Source organism: Stylophora pistillata, chromosome 13 (genome assembly GCF_964205215.1).
Source record: "Stylophora pistillata chromosome 13, jaStyPist1.2, whole genome shotgun sequence".
Taxonomy (NCBI): domain Eukaryota; kingdom Metazoa; phylum Cnidaria; class Anthozoa; order Scleractinia; family Pocilloporidae; genus Stylophora; species Stylophora pistillata.
Window position 1 is genome coordinate 6,657,501 of NC_142531.1, and position 16,153 is coordinate 6,673,653.

At 40.8% G+C, this 16,153-nt stretch overlaps 1 protein-coding gene and 1 pseudogene across 2 annotated transcripts in view; both read left to right on the forward strand.

Moving 5' to 3' along the window:
- The window catches only part of LOC111319590 (uncharacterized), a 9,062-nt gene extending 4,650 nt beyond the window's left edge, over positions 1-4,412 (forward strand). For both annotated transcript variants that reach the window (XM_088742775.1, XM_022922337.2), the window contains 2 exons: positions 1-2,834; positions 3,142-4,412. The exon at positions 1-2,834 is cut by the window's left edge. In XM_088742775.1, coding sequence (XP_088598901.1) covers positions 1-2,834; positions 3,142-3,173 — 2,866 coding nt within the window. In that variant the 3' untranslated portion in view covers positions 3,174-4,412. The remainder of the gene's footprint in view (positions 2,835-3,141) is intronic.
- Positions 4,413-5,650: 1,238 nt separating this feature from the next.
- On the forward strand, positions 5,651-8,686 carry LOC148717411 (uncharacterized; annotated as a pseudogene).
- The last annotated feature ends 7,467 nt before the right edge of the window (positions 8,687-16,153 follow it).

A 16,153-nucleotide genomic window follows, 5' to 3' on the forward strand; every position in this document is an offset into this window, starting at 1 on the left:
GGCAGCCGGCGGAATATCCTTCCCAATTTCTACTGGTCATTGTGGACCCTCAGTGGCGGGTCCATCTGAAGAAAAGACAAATGGCACAAGGCTGACAAGACTGCTCACTGATGAAGGAACGGAGGCTCTAAGGAAGTTCTTTGATTCTTTTCATCCAGAGTCAACATTACAGCACGCGTTAAACAACAATCGCCGAAAGCTTGAAAAGCTAAAACGGAAGGGAGTAATATTTGATACGCAATGGGAGAATTTGTTTCCTTCCTCAAGTAAACCGCCAAACTCGAAAGAATTCGACATCACGCTTCTACACGTATTGCTCCGTAATATAGTTCATCTAAAAGCGCCATCGAATGGATGGGACAAAATGCCATCAGACTCTGATGAGAGCCCTGAAGCCAGCATCGTTCGTATGAGACTCTGTAGACATGAGCTTAGTCACAGTGTTTCTACTGAAGTTCGGAATGACGAATTCGAAGTCAAGTGGAACATGATATCTTTGTCTTTAGAAGTACTTGAGGTAGCCGCCTATCGGAAGAAACTTCAGTCCCTAAAGAGTGCTACTATCGATCACGATGCTCGGTTGGTGGAAGAAGTCGAACAATGGCGGAGGGAGAAAGAACTAGAGAAGAGTGGAAATGTCTCTGAACTCTGCAGTTGTCTTCCAGATGACAGGCCAGAGAAACATATTATTGGTCGTGGTGAGCAAATACAAGACATCAAAGATAAAGTTCAAAGTGGAATAGTACCTGTAGTTCTGATCACTGGTGGACCGGGACTCGGAAAGACCACCGTAGCCAAGCGAGTGGCCTGTGAATTAGCCAAAGCAGAAGATAAAAGAATTGTGTTGTTCTGTAGACTATTAAGAAAGACAACTTTCAACGAAGCGACTATGGAAATGATCAACTCGTGTCATAAAGAGGTCAACACGCAAGTACCCGAGGATCCGAGGCAGAAGCTTCTAAACTGGTGCAAACAGATTCAAAACCAGGTCACTTTTGTTCTTGACAATGCAGATGGTGTCATCGAGTCTGAAGATCGCGAATCTTTCCTCGATTGCTTATGTGATCTGAGAAAGCATTCTAAAAAACATGTCACATTTGTGATAACTACAAGAACAACATTTCAAAATCCTGACCTACCATCAGAAGAAGTCATGCTACACCCGTTGTCAAATGAACAGGCCAAAGATCTTCTGGTTGCTGAGGCTAAAAATGTTCAAGAGCTTTCTCAAGCAGAGCGTATTGTGGACCTTTGTGGCTGTGTTCCTCTGGCACTATGCATTGTTGGATCCCTGCTTTCAGACTACACCGAAGAAACTCTAATTACAAACCTGGAGAAAGAACCACTCGCCGTACTGGAGGACGATCAAGTGTCCGTAGAAAAGGCCATTGAGACTTCTTTTGATCTTTTGACTGAAGCTAGACAAGAAGCTTTCGTTCTTATGTCAACTTTCAAAGGGTCATTTGACTCAGGTGCTGCCGAAGCTGTAATGAAAGCATGCTCAGTTCCTGGAGTTCGGCACATGTCGACCGTTCGCTCCTTGAAAAAGAGGTCGCTAATCGAGCAACCAAGTTCACGGAGGTACGAGATGCATCCCCTCATTCACTCGTATGCGAGAAAGATTGGTCAAGCTAAGCATGCCGATCTCTTAGATAGAGGAGAAAAATTGGCCTGTGTTTATTTCATGTCTTGCCTTGCGAAAAACGCCGAATTGTACTGGGAAAGAAACAGCTGCAAAGAGTCTCTTTCTTCATTCAACAAGGACAGAAGCAATTTCGAACATTTTCTTGGCAATTATGCTCGAGGAAGGAGAGAAAAGGATGAAGAAATTATGGAAGGCTCTCAAACTCTCTTGAAAAGTTTTCCACAGAAGTGCATGTATTTGGAAAAGTGTCTTCATCCAAAGAACTATGCTCAGATCCTTGAGCAGTTATTGAACACATTTGACTCAACTAATCAGCCAGTGCACGTTGTAGAACTTTTGTGTCTTCTTGGACACGAATGTAGGAAGAAAGACCAAAAGAAGTACAGCAAACTCATGGAGAAAGCGGAAGAAATTTATCGCTCGAACGTTGTCAAGGTTAGAGAAAATCCGCTATCAGAAGTCTACTTCCATAACAGTTACGCACGTTACCTTTCCGATAAAAAAGATCCTAAAGAAAACAAAAGAATTGATGAAGAGACCCAATTAGCTCTAAAGGTCAGCAGTGAAAGTGAAAGTCTGGGCGATCTACATCCAGAAACAGCAGCAACACTTCTTCTTTCAGGAAACATTGCAAAGCGCCGTAAGCAGCGTGATACAGCCACACGACAGTTAACCAAGGCGTTAGAAATCTCTAAAGAGTGCCTTGGTAAACATTTTATGACAGCCGAAGCCCTGAAGGCCCTTGCAGACCTTCGTTTTTTTCTGGGTGGGGGGACAGACGGAGAAGACAAGTTCACAATCTGCATTGAATATTACAACGAAGCCATAGAAATGTTCAACGATCTCGTCGAGGGTGGAAGCAAAGAGAGTATCCTGACTTTGAAAAACTGTGCAATATGTAACCAGAAAAGAGGCAGCTTTAATGAGGCAATGAATCTATTCAAAAAGGCGGAAGGAGTTGCCGAGATAGAATTAGAGGAGAAACACGAATGGAAAGTTGCAATCAAGACTACATGGGCCATCTTACATGACGAACTGGGAAACACGGATAAGGCGAAAGAAATGATGCTTGAAGGATTGTTGATGGCTAAGGAACTAAACTTGGCGATAGAAAAGATGAGAAACAAAGATCCGATACGATCGTTTATCAATCGTTACCCAAAGGAGTTCCCTGAGACGGAATTTCCACGTAAGTAATGTCTCCAAGTTCGAAGGCGCCCTAGACCTCAAACCTAGTGCAGGCCGACTCGAACCAAAACTGATTTTCCGATGCACTCCGTCATATATTTACTATTATTTTATTCTCGATATCTCAAACCTCTGATTGACTAGAACCAGTTTTTGTTTTCCTTGAGGATTTTTTCAAATTAACCTTCCCCTTGATAACTCGAAAAAGGGAAAAAAAAACAGATCTTTATTACTATTGAGCACATTGAACTGATTTGAAGCAACCGAGTCTTTCAACATTATAGTAATTCCCTGTTTTCAACTTTCAGGAGGAGAAAAGAACAAAGGAAAAAGAAGATGAGAGGGAAAAGAAGAAATGCAGCGAGGATTCACAATAACGATTTTACGAAAGGCTAAGGTCATTAGCTAGATTAATTTAAGCACCCGACAGACAAACACATAGCAGACATTATGTTCCCTATCCCAGAGCTCCTAATCTTTTTCAAATATTTTTCTTTTAAGAAAATTTTGCAGAATCAGAATATTTTGGTAAATTACGCTGGTGTACGGCAGCTTAAAAAGAACATCGAAGAAGAGTTGCACAGTTTTAAAGTAATCCGCCTGATTTAAGGTATCGAACCCCATTTTTTTATGACAAACATTTTCATTTCAAAAAAAGGTAATATTTGTTATCTGATCAGTCGGGTATTTTGGAGGTCAGAATTTAGAGCCTCACTAACCATTTGAGGAGCACATATCCCTCCTACACCCCAGGCTGGAAGGGTAAATGGAGCAAAACAGTCGCTGACAAGCAGCACTGCTTAAGGAGGGAACTTTTTTGTAGGATTTTGGAATAATTCAGTAAGGATTAGAAGCACATGAAAAGAACAGCAAAGTGGATCTGATCAAGTATTGACCATTCAGAGCTCTGATAATTAAAGGAATGTCTCGAACACTTACGGTCAAAAGAGAGTTTTATTATTCAAGATCAGCTAACGCAAGATTTGTATTGATTTCATTTAGAATTATTTTTCACCTTGTAACTCAGTCGGCCAAAACGTTTATCTCAAAGATGGAGGGGTAGTTTTAAGGGTGCTTTTAGAAAATGTAACGCTCTGATAAGCAAAGGAATCGATTTTTTAATTGTTCTTGTAGATGAGGCACACTTGGTCTAAAAGGGAAAATGCCTTTGAGCGTAATTAGTTACTCGTTATAGAAATTTTTTGATTGCATTGAAATAGAAGTGTGCCGAAGATTGACGTAATTGTAACTGTGTTGTCACTTTCACAGGCAAGCTTACTGTCAAACTTACCAGGTTGCTTAATTGTTTCTGAGGAGTTGTTTTTAATTAGTGAATTTTAATTGTATCCCTGTGTTGATTATTTTAACAGTATGGGTACGTCCTCCTCGCCTGGAAATAATGCAAAAAAATCACTGACAACAATGATTAGTGAATAAGTGACTAAATACTCTATCAAGGAATACATTTCATTTCGTTTTGTTACTAGGTTTAGTTCAAGACGTGTAAAGGTGTAATAGGCTCGTGCAAACTGTTAATGTGAACTCTCAGGGACTGATTAAAAATGAGGAACTAATGAAATACAGGTTTCCAACGATAATCCGATAACACTCAAGCAAAACCAACAACGTCATAAGATAACATGATACAGGTTTTGTTTTCATCATAGACAACTGAACAAGTCCGAATTTGTTTGTGGGAAAGTCTCGAAGACTGGAAGACCGGCCTGCTCCCAGTTGGCTTGTTAGCTCAATTGGTAAGAGCGCTGCACTAGTATCGCAGAGGTCAGTGGTTCGAATCCCGTACAGGCCTGATTTTTTTCAGGTCTGATTTTCGCTATTGCTTAAATAGCGCTATCTACTGCGAGGATCGTGCATCATACGTATGAAATGAGACTCTTTATACTTCAATTTGTCGTGCCTAGTTTCTATTGCGAGCCTTGGGTGATTTTTCCTTATTTTATAGATAACTATGCACGAAATAAAAAAGGGTACACCCAATGCTGCGCCTAAAGCATAAACTGAAATCATGCGCGCGTGACTTCTTTGGAAAGCCGATAACGTGAATAATCTTGTACCATTATTTTCTAAATATAAAACGTTTCGTGGAAATTGCTTGACTTCTAGGAATCCTTAAGATCATTATCTTCCAGACAACATGTATATCCGCCCCTAATAACCAGAGTGAAATGATGTCATATTATGAGTCACCTCTAACATCTTTTTGATTCTGTTCCGACGGTTTTTTGAGTGTTTATCAAAACTCAAGGAAGTGTTCTTCCTAGACTTCGAATAAGAAAAAAACTTCAGCTGGAGATTTTCGAGTGCACCTCAAGCTAAAACTCGAGATTCCGATTAAACTGTGAATAAAGGCTGATAGTTTCGAAAGAAACTGTTTGGGGCTGCGTCTGTGGGAGTAACGAAATAATTTGGATATATCAACAAAGTTGAAATGGTAAATTAGCCACCGTAACGACTACAAAAGCTGACGTTTCGAGCGTTAGCCAACAAGAAGTTAACTAAGTCTAAGTCCATAAGTTCTAAAAGGAAACGAGGAAATGCCGCTTAACATACTTCCTTTACACCTGGTTCGAAAAAAATGTTGCCGTTTTTAAAGTTCCAATTCAGAAGTCGACAATGGTTTTTTCTCCCCCACACAAGGTCCTGACACAAGGACGGGATTAATTGAGTTATGTCTGCTTTCCACAATCGTTGTGTCAACAATCAGTTTATGTTTCCAACATACTGACTTCTCATTGGTTCTGAAAACAATAGCAATTCTGTATTCTTGTTCTAAAAAAGGTGAGCTGCGAAGGATTACTCTCAAAGGTATTTATGGAAGTTACACTCGTTACCTATCCCATCAGTGTTGGAAAATGGCGTCCATCTTTGAGCCATCGAAGGATAAAACTAACGGTACGAAGTTAGCGCGACTGCTAATTGATGGAGGTACACAAGCACTTAAAAAAGTTTTAGAGTCTTTCATACATCCACTTTCAACTCTACAAATTATGATAAACAAAAGCAAGGCGACCCTCGCCAATTTAAGGAGCAGACGCAAATTATACGATAGCCAATGGGAAAAGCTCTTTCCTCCGTCAGGCGACCCACCGGACTCTAACACATTTGATATCACTCTTCTACATTTACTACTTCGAGAAATCTGTACTGTTTTGATTGAACCTGCAACGGGATGGCACGATATGCCAGCAGAAACAGATCACAGTCGCGAAGCAGAGATTGTCCGGATTAAATGCTTCCGAAATAGCCTGTGTTTTAGCATTTCCACTGGTGCTCCTAATGACGAGTTTGAAGACAAATGGAACACAATTTCTTTTTCTTTAGTAACCTTAGGGATCGATCGGCTAGAAATAGTCCGCCTAAAAACAGAGAATGTCGATTACGGCACACAGCGACGAGTCGAAGAAGAGGTAGAGAAATGGAAACTTGATATCGAACCGAGAGTGCAGATCTTAGAGCACGAAGTTCGACAGCTAAAAGTTGGGCGAATTTCAACTAATAAGCAGCCTACTTCAGAGCTGGGTGGATCTCTTGATCTTCCCATTTGTCTTCCAGATGAGGTTCTGGAGGTGTATGGCCGCTCGGAAGAAATTCAACAAGCTGTAGAATTTGTTCATAGCGCAACAGTCTTTATTGTTTCCTTGACCGGTGGACCGGGGTTCGGCAAGACCGCTGTGGCTAACAAAGTGGCCCACGAGCTGGCAAAACGCGAAAACAGCCGAAATGTATTATATTGCGCACTAAGATCCGAACCATCACTAAACGACGTATTTACCGAAATGATTCTTACCTGCAGCTCAAGCCCTTCTCAGCTGCCTGAGAATCCCAAACACTGGCTTCTGAACTGGAGCAAACAGCAATCTGGGAAAGTCACATTGATTCTTGACAATGCAGATCGTGTCCTCGAGTCTGAAGATCGACACCAGTTTGTGGACGCGTTACGGAAAATGAGGACCTTCTCAAGGAAAAATCTAACTTTTATAACCACGTCTAGAAAAACAGTCGAGGCACCCAAACGTGATTCAAGTATCCGAATCATTAGATTGAGGCCTCTCTCTTTGCCTGAGGCCACCAATGTTCCTTCTTTCAAGGGTTGGCGATTCGGAAACGAGACAGAAGCTCTCCAAAACGGAAAAAATGGTCTCACTGTGCGGTTGTATCCCTTTAGCACTTTGCATTGTTGGATCTTTGCTTTCCGACTACAAAGAGGAAAAATTAATTGAAATTCTCGAAAATAAACCTCTACATGTTCTTCAGGACGACGATTTGTCGGTTGAAAAGGCCATCAAGACATCATTCAATCTCTTAACTGAAGCAGAACAAAAGGCATTGGCAATTATGTCTGTCTTTCCAGGTTCATTCGATTCTGATGCAGCTGAGGCTGTAATTACAGCTGTAATAGATTCTGAAGTGCAACCAGTTCTAATTCTCCAATCACTCAGAAACAGATCTCTCTTGGAGCAGCCAAGTTCCTGTAGATATGAAATTCATCAGCTTATCAAAATGTTCCTCTCGAAAGATTGTCATACCAAGTATTCACAGGTTGTTGCTCAAGGAGGAAGAGAAACTTGTGCCCACTTCATTTGTCTACTTGCTTGCAATGCCAGTATGTACTGGAAAAAAGATAAATGCAAAGAATCTGTTTTGAAATTTATTAGAGAAAGACACAACTTCGAGTATTTCTTAAAAATTTACGTTCACACGATAAAGAAACGTGATGCAGATTCTCTTCTAAATTCCACCAGCGATATTTTTGAAGATTTTCCACAAAAGTGTATGTACTAAGAAATGTGCCTTTTACCTGACTTCTATGTAAAAATCTTGAAAGAACTTGGGAGGTACTTCCGCTCAGTAAGTCACCCCGTTCACATCGTTGAAGTTTTGTGCCTTCTGGGACATGAAAGGAGAAAAGTGGGCAAGATAAAAGAGTACCAAATTTTGATGAGTCACGCCAAGCAGGTGTACTTTAACAATTACAAAGCTTTCAAATCAAATAGTTTGTCTCAAGTATATTTCTTTAATAGCTATGCCTGCTTTCTTTCGGAACCAAAATTGCTTCCCAGTCGATTGCAAATGGTCTCCACTTGTATAAAATAGCTTTAATTTTGTGCCGTAAAAACCTCGATGAACATCCTGAAACGGCAGTTACTTTGCAGTTCGTTGGGACGGCATCTCAAAAGTTTGCAGCATCTTCAAGATGCAATGGAGATGTTTAACCGGTGCCTCGGAGAACATTTCATGACGGCATTGAGCCACAAGGGCATCGCAGACTTCTATTTTGGTCGTTTGTTCTCCAAGAAGGATAACACAGACATGGAGAAATGCTTTGAGCATTATGAAGCTGCGCTGACTTTGATGAGGAATCTTGGTGTTGGCGACCACAAAGAAAGCATTTTGACGCTGAAAAACTACGGTGTTTGTTTGAAAAACAAAGGCAATTATCAAGAAGCAATAAGTATTCTAACCAAAGCAAAACAAGTCGCGGATATTGAATTGGAGGAAGACCACAAATGGAAAGTAATGATTGAAACTCAGCTGGCCCTTGTGTACGATTGCGTTGGAAATGCAGAAGAAGCGGAAAAAATTATGGAGAAAGCTCTTAACATGAACAATCGCCTCAACCTGTCCATCGATCAGTTAGCAAATAGAAACGAGATCCGTGAATTCCTTTGGCGTCATCCACAGGTTGACCAGGCGATTAGGTTAAATTCTCGTAGTTAAGTTTGACAGTTGTACGTATCTGTAAAATTATTCAGTTGTTCATAAGGTCAAACTACGATTATGCCTCTCCAGGCAAAGACGCTACCTTGACATAAATGGACAGTTGGAATCTTTCTTTCTGTTTCTGGTTTGCGTATGTCAGAACTGTGTTCCTTTCGTTTAGGATAGCGTAGAGACCAACGTTACCCTTTTACTTCAGGAAAAAGAGTCCATTGTGAAGTGTTTCTATTCATTCATAGTAGACTTTGGACAAGAGACTATCGTAAGACCGTTATCATTCTGATGGGCATAATCGAGGGAAATTTAAACCGAAGAAGACCAACCGAATTAGGCTTGCATTTTACAATAATATATAAATTGTTTATCTATTTTACAAATTCCCGATTGAAGAAAAAGACTGCTTCATTACCCCACCATTCTATTTTATCCTATAATGACAATCTGTCTGCAATATATTTTATCCTATAATAACAATCTGTCTGAGTGAAATATGAAAGGCTGTCTGACCTTCCCCCACCTTTCCGATACGCGAGAACAATTGTGAGCGTGACTGTCATGCTATAACCCGAGAGTTAGTTACAATTGTGAGCGTGACTGTCATGCTATAACCCGAGAGTTAGTTACAATTGTGAGCGTGACTATCATGCTATAACCCAAGAGTTAGTTATAATTGTGAGCGTGACTATCATGCTATAACCCGAGAGTTAGTTACAATTGTGAGCGTGACTGTCATGCTATAACCCGAGAGTTAGTTACAATTGTGAGCGTGACTGTCATGCTATAACCCGAGAGTTAGTTACAATTCTGAGCGTGACTGTCATGCTATAACCCGAGAGTTAGTTACAATTGTGAGCGTGACTGTCATGCTATAACCCGAGAGTTAGTTACAATTCTGAGCGTGACTGTCATGCTATAACCCGAGAGTTAGTTACAATTGTGAGCGTGACTGTCATGCTATAATCCGAGAGTTAGTTACAATTGTGAGCGTGACTATCATGCTATAACACGAGAGTTAGTTACAATTGTGAGCGTGACTGTCATGCTATAACCCGAGAGTTAGTTACAATTCTGAGCGTGACTGTCATGCTATAACCCGAGAGTTAGTTACAATTCTGAGCGTGACTGTCATGCTATAACCCGAGAGTTAGTTACAATTGTGAGCGTGACTGTCATGCTATAACCCGAGAGTTAGTTACAATTCTGAGCGTGACTGTCATGCTATAACCCGAGAGTTAGTTACAATTGTGAGCGTGACTGTCATGCTATAACCCGAGAGTTAGTTACAATTCTGAGCGTGACTGTCATGCTATAACCCGAGAGTTAGTTACAATTGTGAGCGTGACTGTCATGCTATAACCCGAGAGTTAGTTACAATTCTGAGCGTGACTGTCATGCTATAACCCGAGAGTTAGTTACAATTCTGAGCGTGACTGTCATGCTATAACCCGAGAGTTAGTTACAATTCTGAGCGTGACTGTCATGCTATAACCCGAGAGTTAGTTACAATTGTGAGCGTGACTGTCATGCTATAACCCGAGAGTTAGTTACAATTGTGAGCGTGACTGTCATGCTATAACCCGAGAGTTAGTTACAATTGTGAGCGTGACTGTCATGCTATAACCCGAGAGTTAGTTACAATTGTGAGCGTGACTGTCATGCTATAACCCGAGAGTTAGTTACAATTGTGAGCGTGACTGTCATGCTATAACCCGAGAGTTAGTTACAATTGTGAGCGTGACTGTCATGCTATAACCCGAGAGTTAGTTACAATTGTGAGCGTGACTGTCATGCTATAACCCGAGAGTTAGTTACAATTCTGAGCGGGACTGTCATGCTATAACCCTAGAGTTAGTTACAATTGTGAGCGTGACTGTCATGCTATAACCCGAGAGTTAGTTACAATTGTGAGCGTGACTGTCATGCTATAACCCGAGAGTTAGTTACAATTGTGAGCGTGACTGTCATGCTATAACCCGAGAGTTAGTTACAATTGTGAGCGTGACTGTCATGCTATAACCCGAGAGTTAGTTACAATTCTGAGCGTGACTGTCATGCTATAACCCGAGAGTTAGTTACAATTCTGAGCGTGACTGTCATGCTATAACCCGAGAGTTAGTTACAATTCTGAGCGTGACTGTCATGCTATAACCCGAGAGTTAGTTACAATTCTGAGCGTGACTGTCATGCTATAACCCGAGAGTTAGTTACAATTCTGAGCGTGACTGTCATGCTATAACCCGAGAGTTAGTTACAATTGTGAGCGTGACTGTCATGCTATAACCCGAGAGTTAGTTACAATTCTGAGCGTGACTGTCATGCTATAACCCGAGAGTTAGTTACAATTGTGAGCGTGACTGTCATGCTATAACCCGAGAGTTAGTTACAATTCTGAGCGTGACTGTCATGCTATAACCCGAGAGTTAGTTACAATTGTGAGCGTGACTGTCATGCTATAACCCGAGAGTTAGTTACAATTCTGAGCGTGACTGTCATGCTATAACCCGAGAGTTAGTTACAATTGTGAGCGTGACTGTCATGCTATAACCCGAGAGTTAGTTACAATTCTGAGCGGGACTGTCATGCTATAACCCTAGAGTTAGTTACAATTGTGAGCGTGACTGTCATGCTATAACCCGAGAGTTAGTTACAATTGTGAGCGTGACTGTCATGCTATAACCCGAGAGTTAGTTACAATTGTGAGCGTGACTGTCATGCTATAACCCTAGAGTTAGTTACAATTGTGAGCGTGACTGTCATGCTATAACCCGAGAGTTAGTTACAATTCTGAGCGTGACTGTCATGCTATAACCCGAGAGTTAGTTACAATTCTGAGCGTGACTGTCATGCTATAACCCGAGAGTTAGTTACAATTCTGAGCGTGACTGTCATGCTATAACCCGAGAGTTAGTTACAATTCTGAGCGTGACTGTCATGCTATAACCCGAGAGTTAGTTACAATTCTGAGCGTGACTGTCATGCTATAACCCGAGAGTTAGTTACAATTCTGAGCGTGACTGTCATGCTATAACCCGAGAGTTAGTTACAATTGTGAGCGTGACTGTCATGCTATAACCCGAGAGTTAGTTACAATTGTGAGCGTGACTGTCATGCTATAACCCGAGAGTTAGTTACAATTCTGAGCGTGACTGTCATGCTATAACCCGAGAGTTAGTTACAATTGTGAGCGTGACTGTCATGCTATAACCCGAGAGTTAGTTACAATTCTGAGCGGGACTGTCATGCTATAACCCTAGAGTTAGTTACAATTGTGAGCGTGACTGTCATGCTATAACCCGAGAGTTAGTTACAATTCTGAGCGTGACTGTCATGCTATAACCCGAGAGTTAGTTACAATTGTGAGCGTGACTGTCATGCTATAACCCTAGAGTTAGTTACAATTGTGAGCGTGACTGTCATGCTATAACCCGAGAGTTAGTTACAATTCTGAGCGTGACTGTCATGCTATAACCCGAGAGTTAGTTACAATTGTGAGCGTGACTGTCATGCTATAACCCGAGAGTTAGTTACAATTCTGAGCGTGACTGTCATGCTATAACCCGAGAGTTAGTTACAATTGTGAGCGTGACTGTCATGCTATAACCCGAGAGTTAGTTACAATTGTGAGCGTGACTGTCATGCTATAACCCGAGAGTTAGTTACAATTGTGAGCGTGACTGTCATGCTATAACCCGAGAGTTAGTTACAATTCTGAGCGTGACTGTCATGCTATAACCCGAGAGTTAGTTACAATTGTGAGCGTGACTGTCATGCTATAACCCGAGAGTTAGTTACAATTCTGAGCGGGACTGTCATGCTATAACCCTAGAGTTAGTTACAATTGTGAGCGTGACTGTCATGCTATAACCCGAGAGTTAGTTACAATTCTGAGCGTGACTGTCATGCTATAACCCGAGAGTTAGTTACAATTGTGAGCGTGACTGTCATGCTATAACCCTAGAGTTAGTTACAATTGTGAGCGTGACTGTCATGCTATAACCCGAGAGTTAGTTACAATTCTGAGCGTGACTGTCATGCTATAACCCGAGAGTTAGTTACAATTCTGAGCGTGACTGTCATGCTATAACCCGAGAGTTAGTTACAATTCTGAGCGTGACTGTCATGCTATAACCCGAGAGTTAGTTACAATTGTGAGCGTGACTGTCATGCTATAACCCGAGAGTTAGTTACAATCATGGTTTCTTAGAACACCGGATGTTCGGTTCATGGGGTTTTGACGCATGTGTAAATACCTGAAGAGGTGTTGAATAATTAGCAGCTTTTGTTTGTAACCGGAACCGTTTGTAAGGAAATGTTTATCATACATTTCAGTGGTATCCACAATTATGTAACTTACCAGATAGTAGGAAACCCAGGAGATTGCTTTGATATTGTCGTCATTGCAATTCAGCTGATCCCTCTATGTTTTCAAGTCAGAAGGGTAAAGGAAACAAAATAAGGACATAACAAGGAAAGGAATCACAATTGTTTGTCATTACTGTTTATCCGGCTGGTCTTTCTTTAAATGTGTGAATAGAATGTTTATATGATCATGATGATGAGGAATGAATTGTTTCAACGCAAAGCACTGCAAACCCGGTAAATCCGTAAATAATTGTTTGAAAGGGAAATGATTTGTAGACCTTTGTACAATTGATGCGGAGTTCAGTCAAAGAGATGCTTCCGTGAGCAGCTACAAATATCATGAAGGATTCAAACCATAAATGTTTCCGGATAAAATGATGCCAGAAGAACGCCTAAAAAAATAACAGCAATACATCTGATGTATTATCAATCTGAAATCCTGCTACTTCTTTTTTGTCTCTCATACCGAGCACTTTGAAATATATTTCCTGTTTTCTCACTTAAAATTCAATGATGGGTTACACTTTGAACTGTGTGTCAAATCATGTCAGTGCATGTCTTGCTCAAAGACGATATTCTGAGCAACCCGATACTCCGATGCTGCTTGCCGTAACTGCGTTACGTAGAAATTTGCTTTCAGGACAGATGTAGTTCCCAAGAATTTTGTTGGGAAGACGATCTATTTTTAGTCCGCCAAGTTTTGGAGAAACACTGGGGAATTTACCGTAAAACACGAATCTCTCAGTGCGGAGACACCGCGGAAATAGGTTATTTTAGGGCACGATACAGTACTTTATTGGTCAGCTGACACTTTAACGAAACCGGTAGGTAACTCATGGATGAGGAATTACTATGTCCCAATGCATATTATGTCCTATACTCTACGTACATATGATGTCCTAACACCACATACAACATACAGGGCTATGTACGGCTATACATGGCTATACACAGCTATACATGGCTATACACACTTATACAGGGCTATACAGGGTTATACACAGCTTTACAGGGCTATACACAGCTATACAGGGCTATACACAGCTACACAGGGCTATACACAGCTATACAGGGCTATACACAGCTACACAGGGCTATACACAGCTATACAGAGCTATACACGGTCCTACACAGCAATAACCGGCTATCTACAGCTCTACAGGGCTATACATGTGTCGAAGTATAATGGAATTGCTTGAAAGCAGTTCAAAAGACTTGCTTGAAAGAATTACACGAGCGCTATATACATGGCTATACACAGCTATACTGGGCTACTTAGACAGCTATACAGGGTTATACACAGATATACAGAGCTATGTACAGCTATACATTGCTATACACAGCTATAAATGGCTATACATAGCTATACAAGGCTATCCACTGCTAGACTAAGCTATACGGAGCTATACAGGGCTATACACAGCTATACAGTACTATACACAGCTATACAGGGCTATATACAGCTATGCAGGCATATACATAGCTGTACATGGCTATAGACAGCTATACCGAGCTATACAGAGCTATACACGTCCATACACAGCTATACATGGCTATACATAGCTCTACATGGCTATACACATCTGTACAGGGCTATACACTGCTATACTGGGCTACTTAGACAGCTATACAGGGCTATACACAGCTATACATGGCTATACACAGCTATACAGGGTTATACATAATTACACAGGGCTATACACAGCTATACAGGCCTATACACAGCTATGCAGGCATATACACGGCTGTACATGGCTATACACAGCTATACCGAGCTATGCAGAGCTATACACGTTCATACACAGCTAGACATGGCTATACACAGATATACATGGCTATACACATCTGTACAGAGCTATACACTGTTATACTGGGCTACTTAGACAGCTTTACAGGGCTATACGCAGCTATACATGGCTATACACAGCTATACAGGGTTATACATAATTATACAGGGCTATACACAGCTATACAGGCCTATACAAAGCTATGCAGGCATATACACGGCTGTACATGGCTATACACAGCTATACCGAGCTATACAGAGCTATACAAGTCTGTACACAGCTATATATGGCTATACATAGCTCTACATGGCTATACACATCTGTACAGGGCTATACACTGCTATACTGGGCTACTTAGACAGCTATACAGAGCTATACACAGTTACACAGGGCCATACACAGCTATACAGGGTTATACATAGTTATAGAGGGCTATACACAACTATACAAGGCTATGCACAGCTATAAATGGCTATACACAGCTTTACAGGGCTATACACAGCTGTACAGGGCTATACACAGCTGTACAGGGCTATACACAGCTATATACAGCCATACACAACCACACACAGCTATAACAGCTACACACAGGTATACACAGCTATACAGCGCCATACATAGCAATACATGGCTATACACAGCAATACATGGCTACACACAGCTATTCTCAGCTATACAGGGCTATACACAGCCATACAGGATTATACACGGCTGTTCACAGCTATTCACAGTAATACATAGCTATACACAGCAATACAGAGCTATATACAGCTATACAGTAGTGGTTTAGTATTTCCTGATCTTATCTAATTAACAATTATTCCACGAGCGCGCGTTGGATATGAGATGATGGATAGCAAACGAGGCGCGTAGTGCCTCGTTGGCTATAATCATCTCATATCCAACAAGCGAGAGTGGAATAATTCTTTTATTAAAAAAAAACCCCCAAGATATTAGACAAATCTTCTCGACTTTAGTTTGTGAGAAGAAACCGGATTTAACAATGTACAGAAATTAGATTGTGGTATATTGGCTCATATACCATAATGGCAGAGCCAATAAAAAGTCTTGAATTGGATTATCCAGTGATCCAGTTTTAATAATATGGGATAGATCTTGTCATAACTTGCGGATAATAATAATAATAATAATAATAATAATAAGGAGTATTTCTACAGTGCACAACTCCAATAAATTGCCCGTAGCGCTTTACAACAAATAAAAATAAATTATAAACAAACTACATTTACTAACATTCACTAACAAGCATTTTAAAATGATACAGGGTGGCTCTCATTCCTCATATCTGACATCAATTTTTTTTTACACAGAAATATCTTGCGATCTACTAACGATGTCAAATTCACGTATATGTGCACGATCCTTCGCAGTAAAGCACTATTTAAGCAATAGTGAAAATCAGACCTGAAAA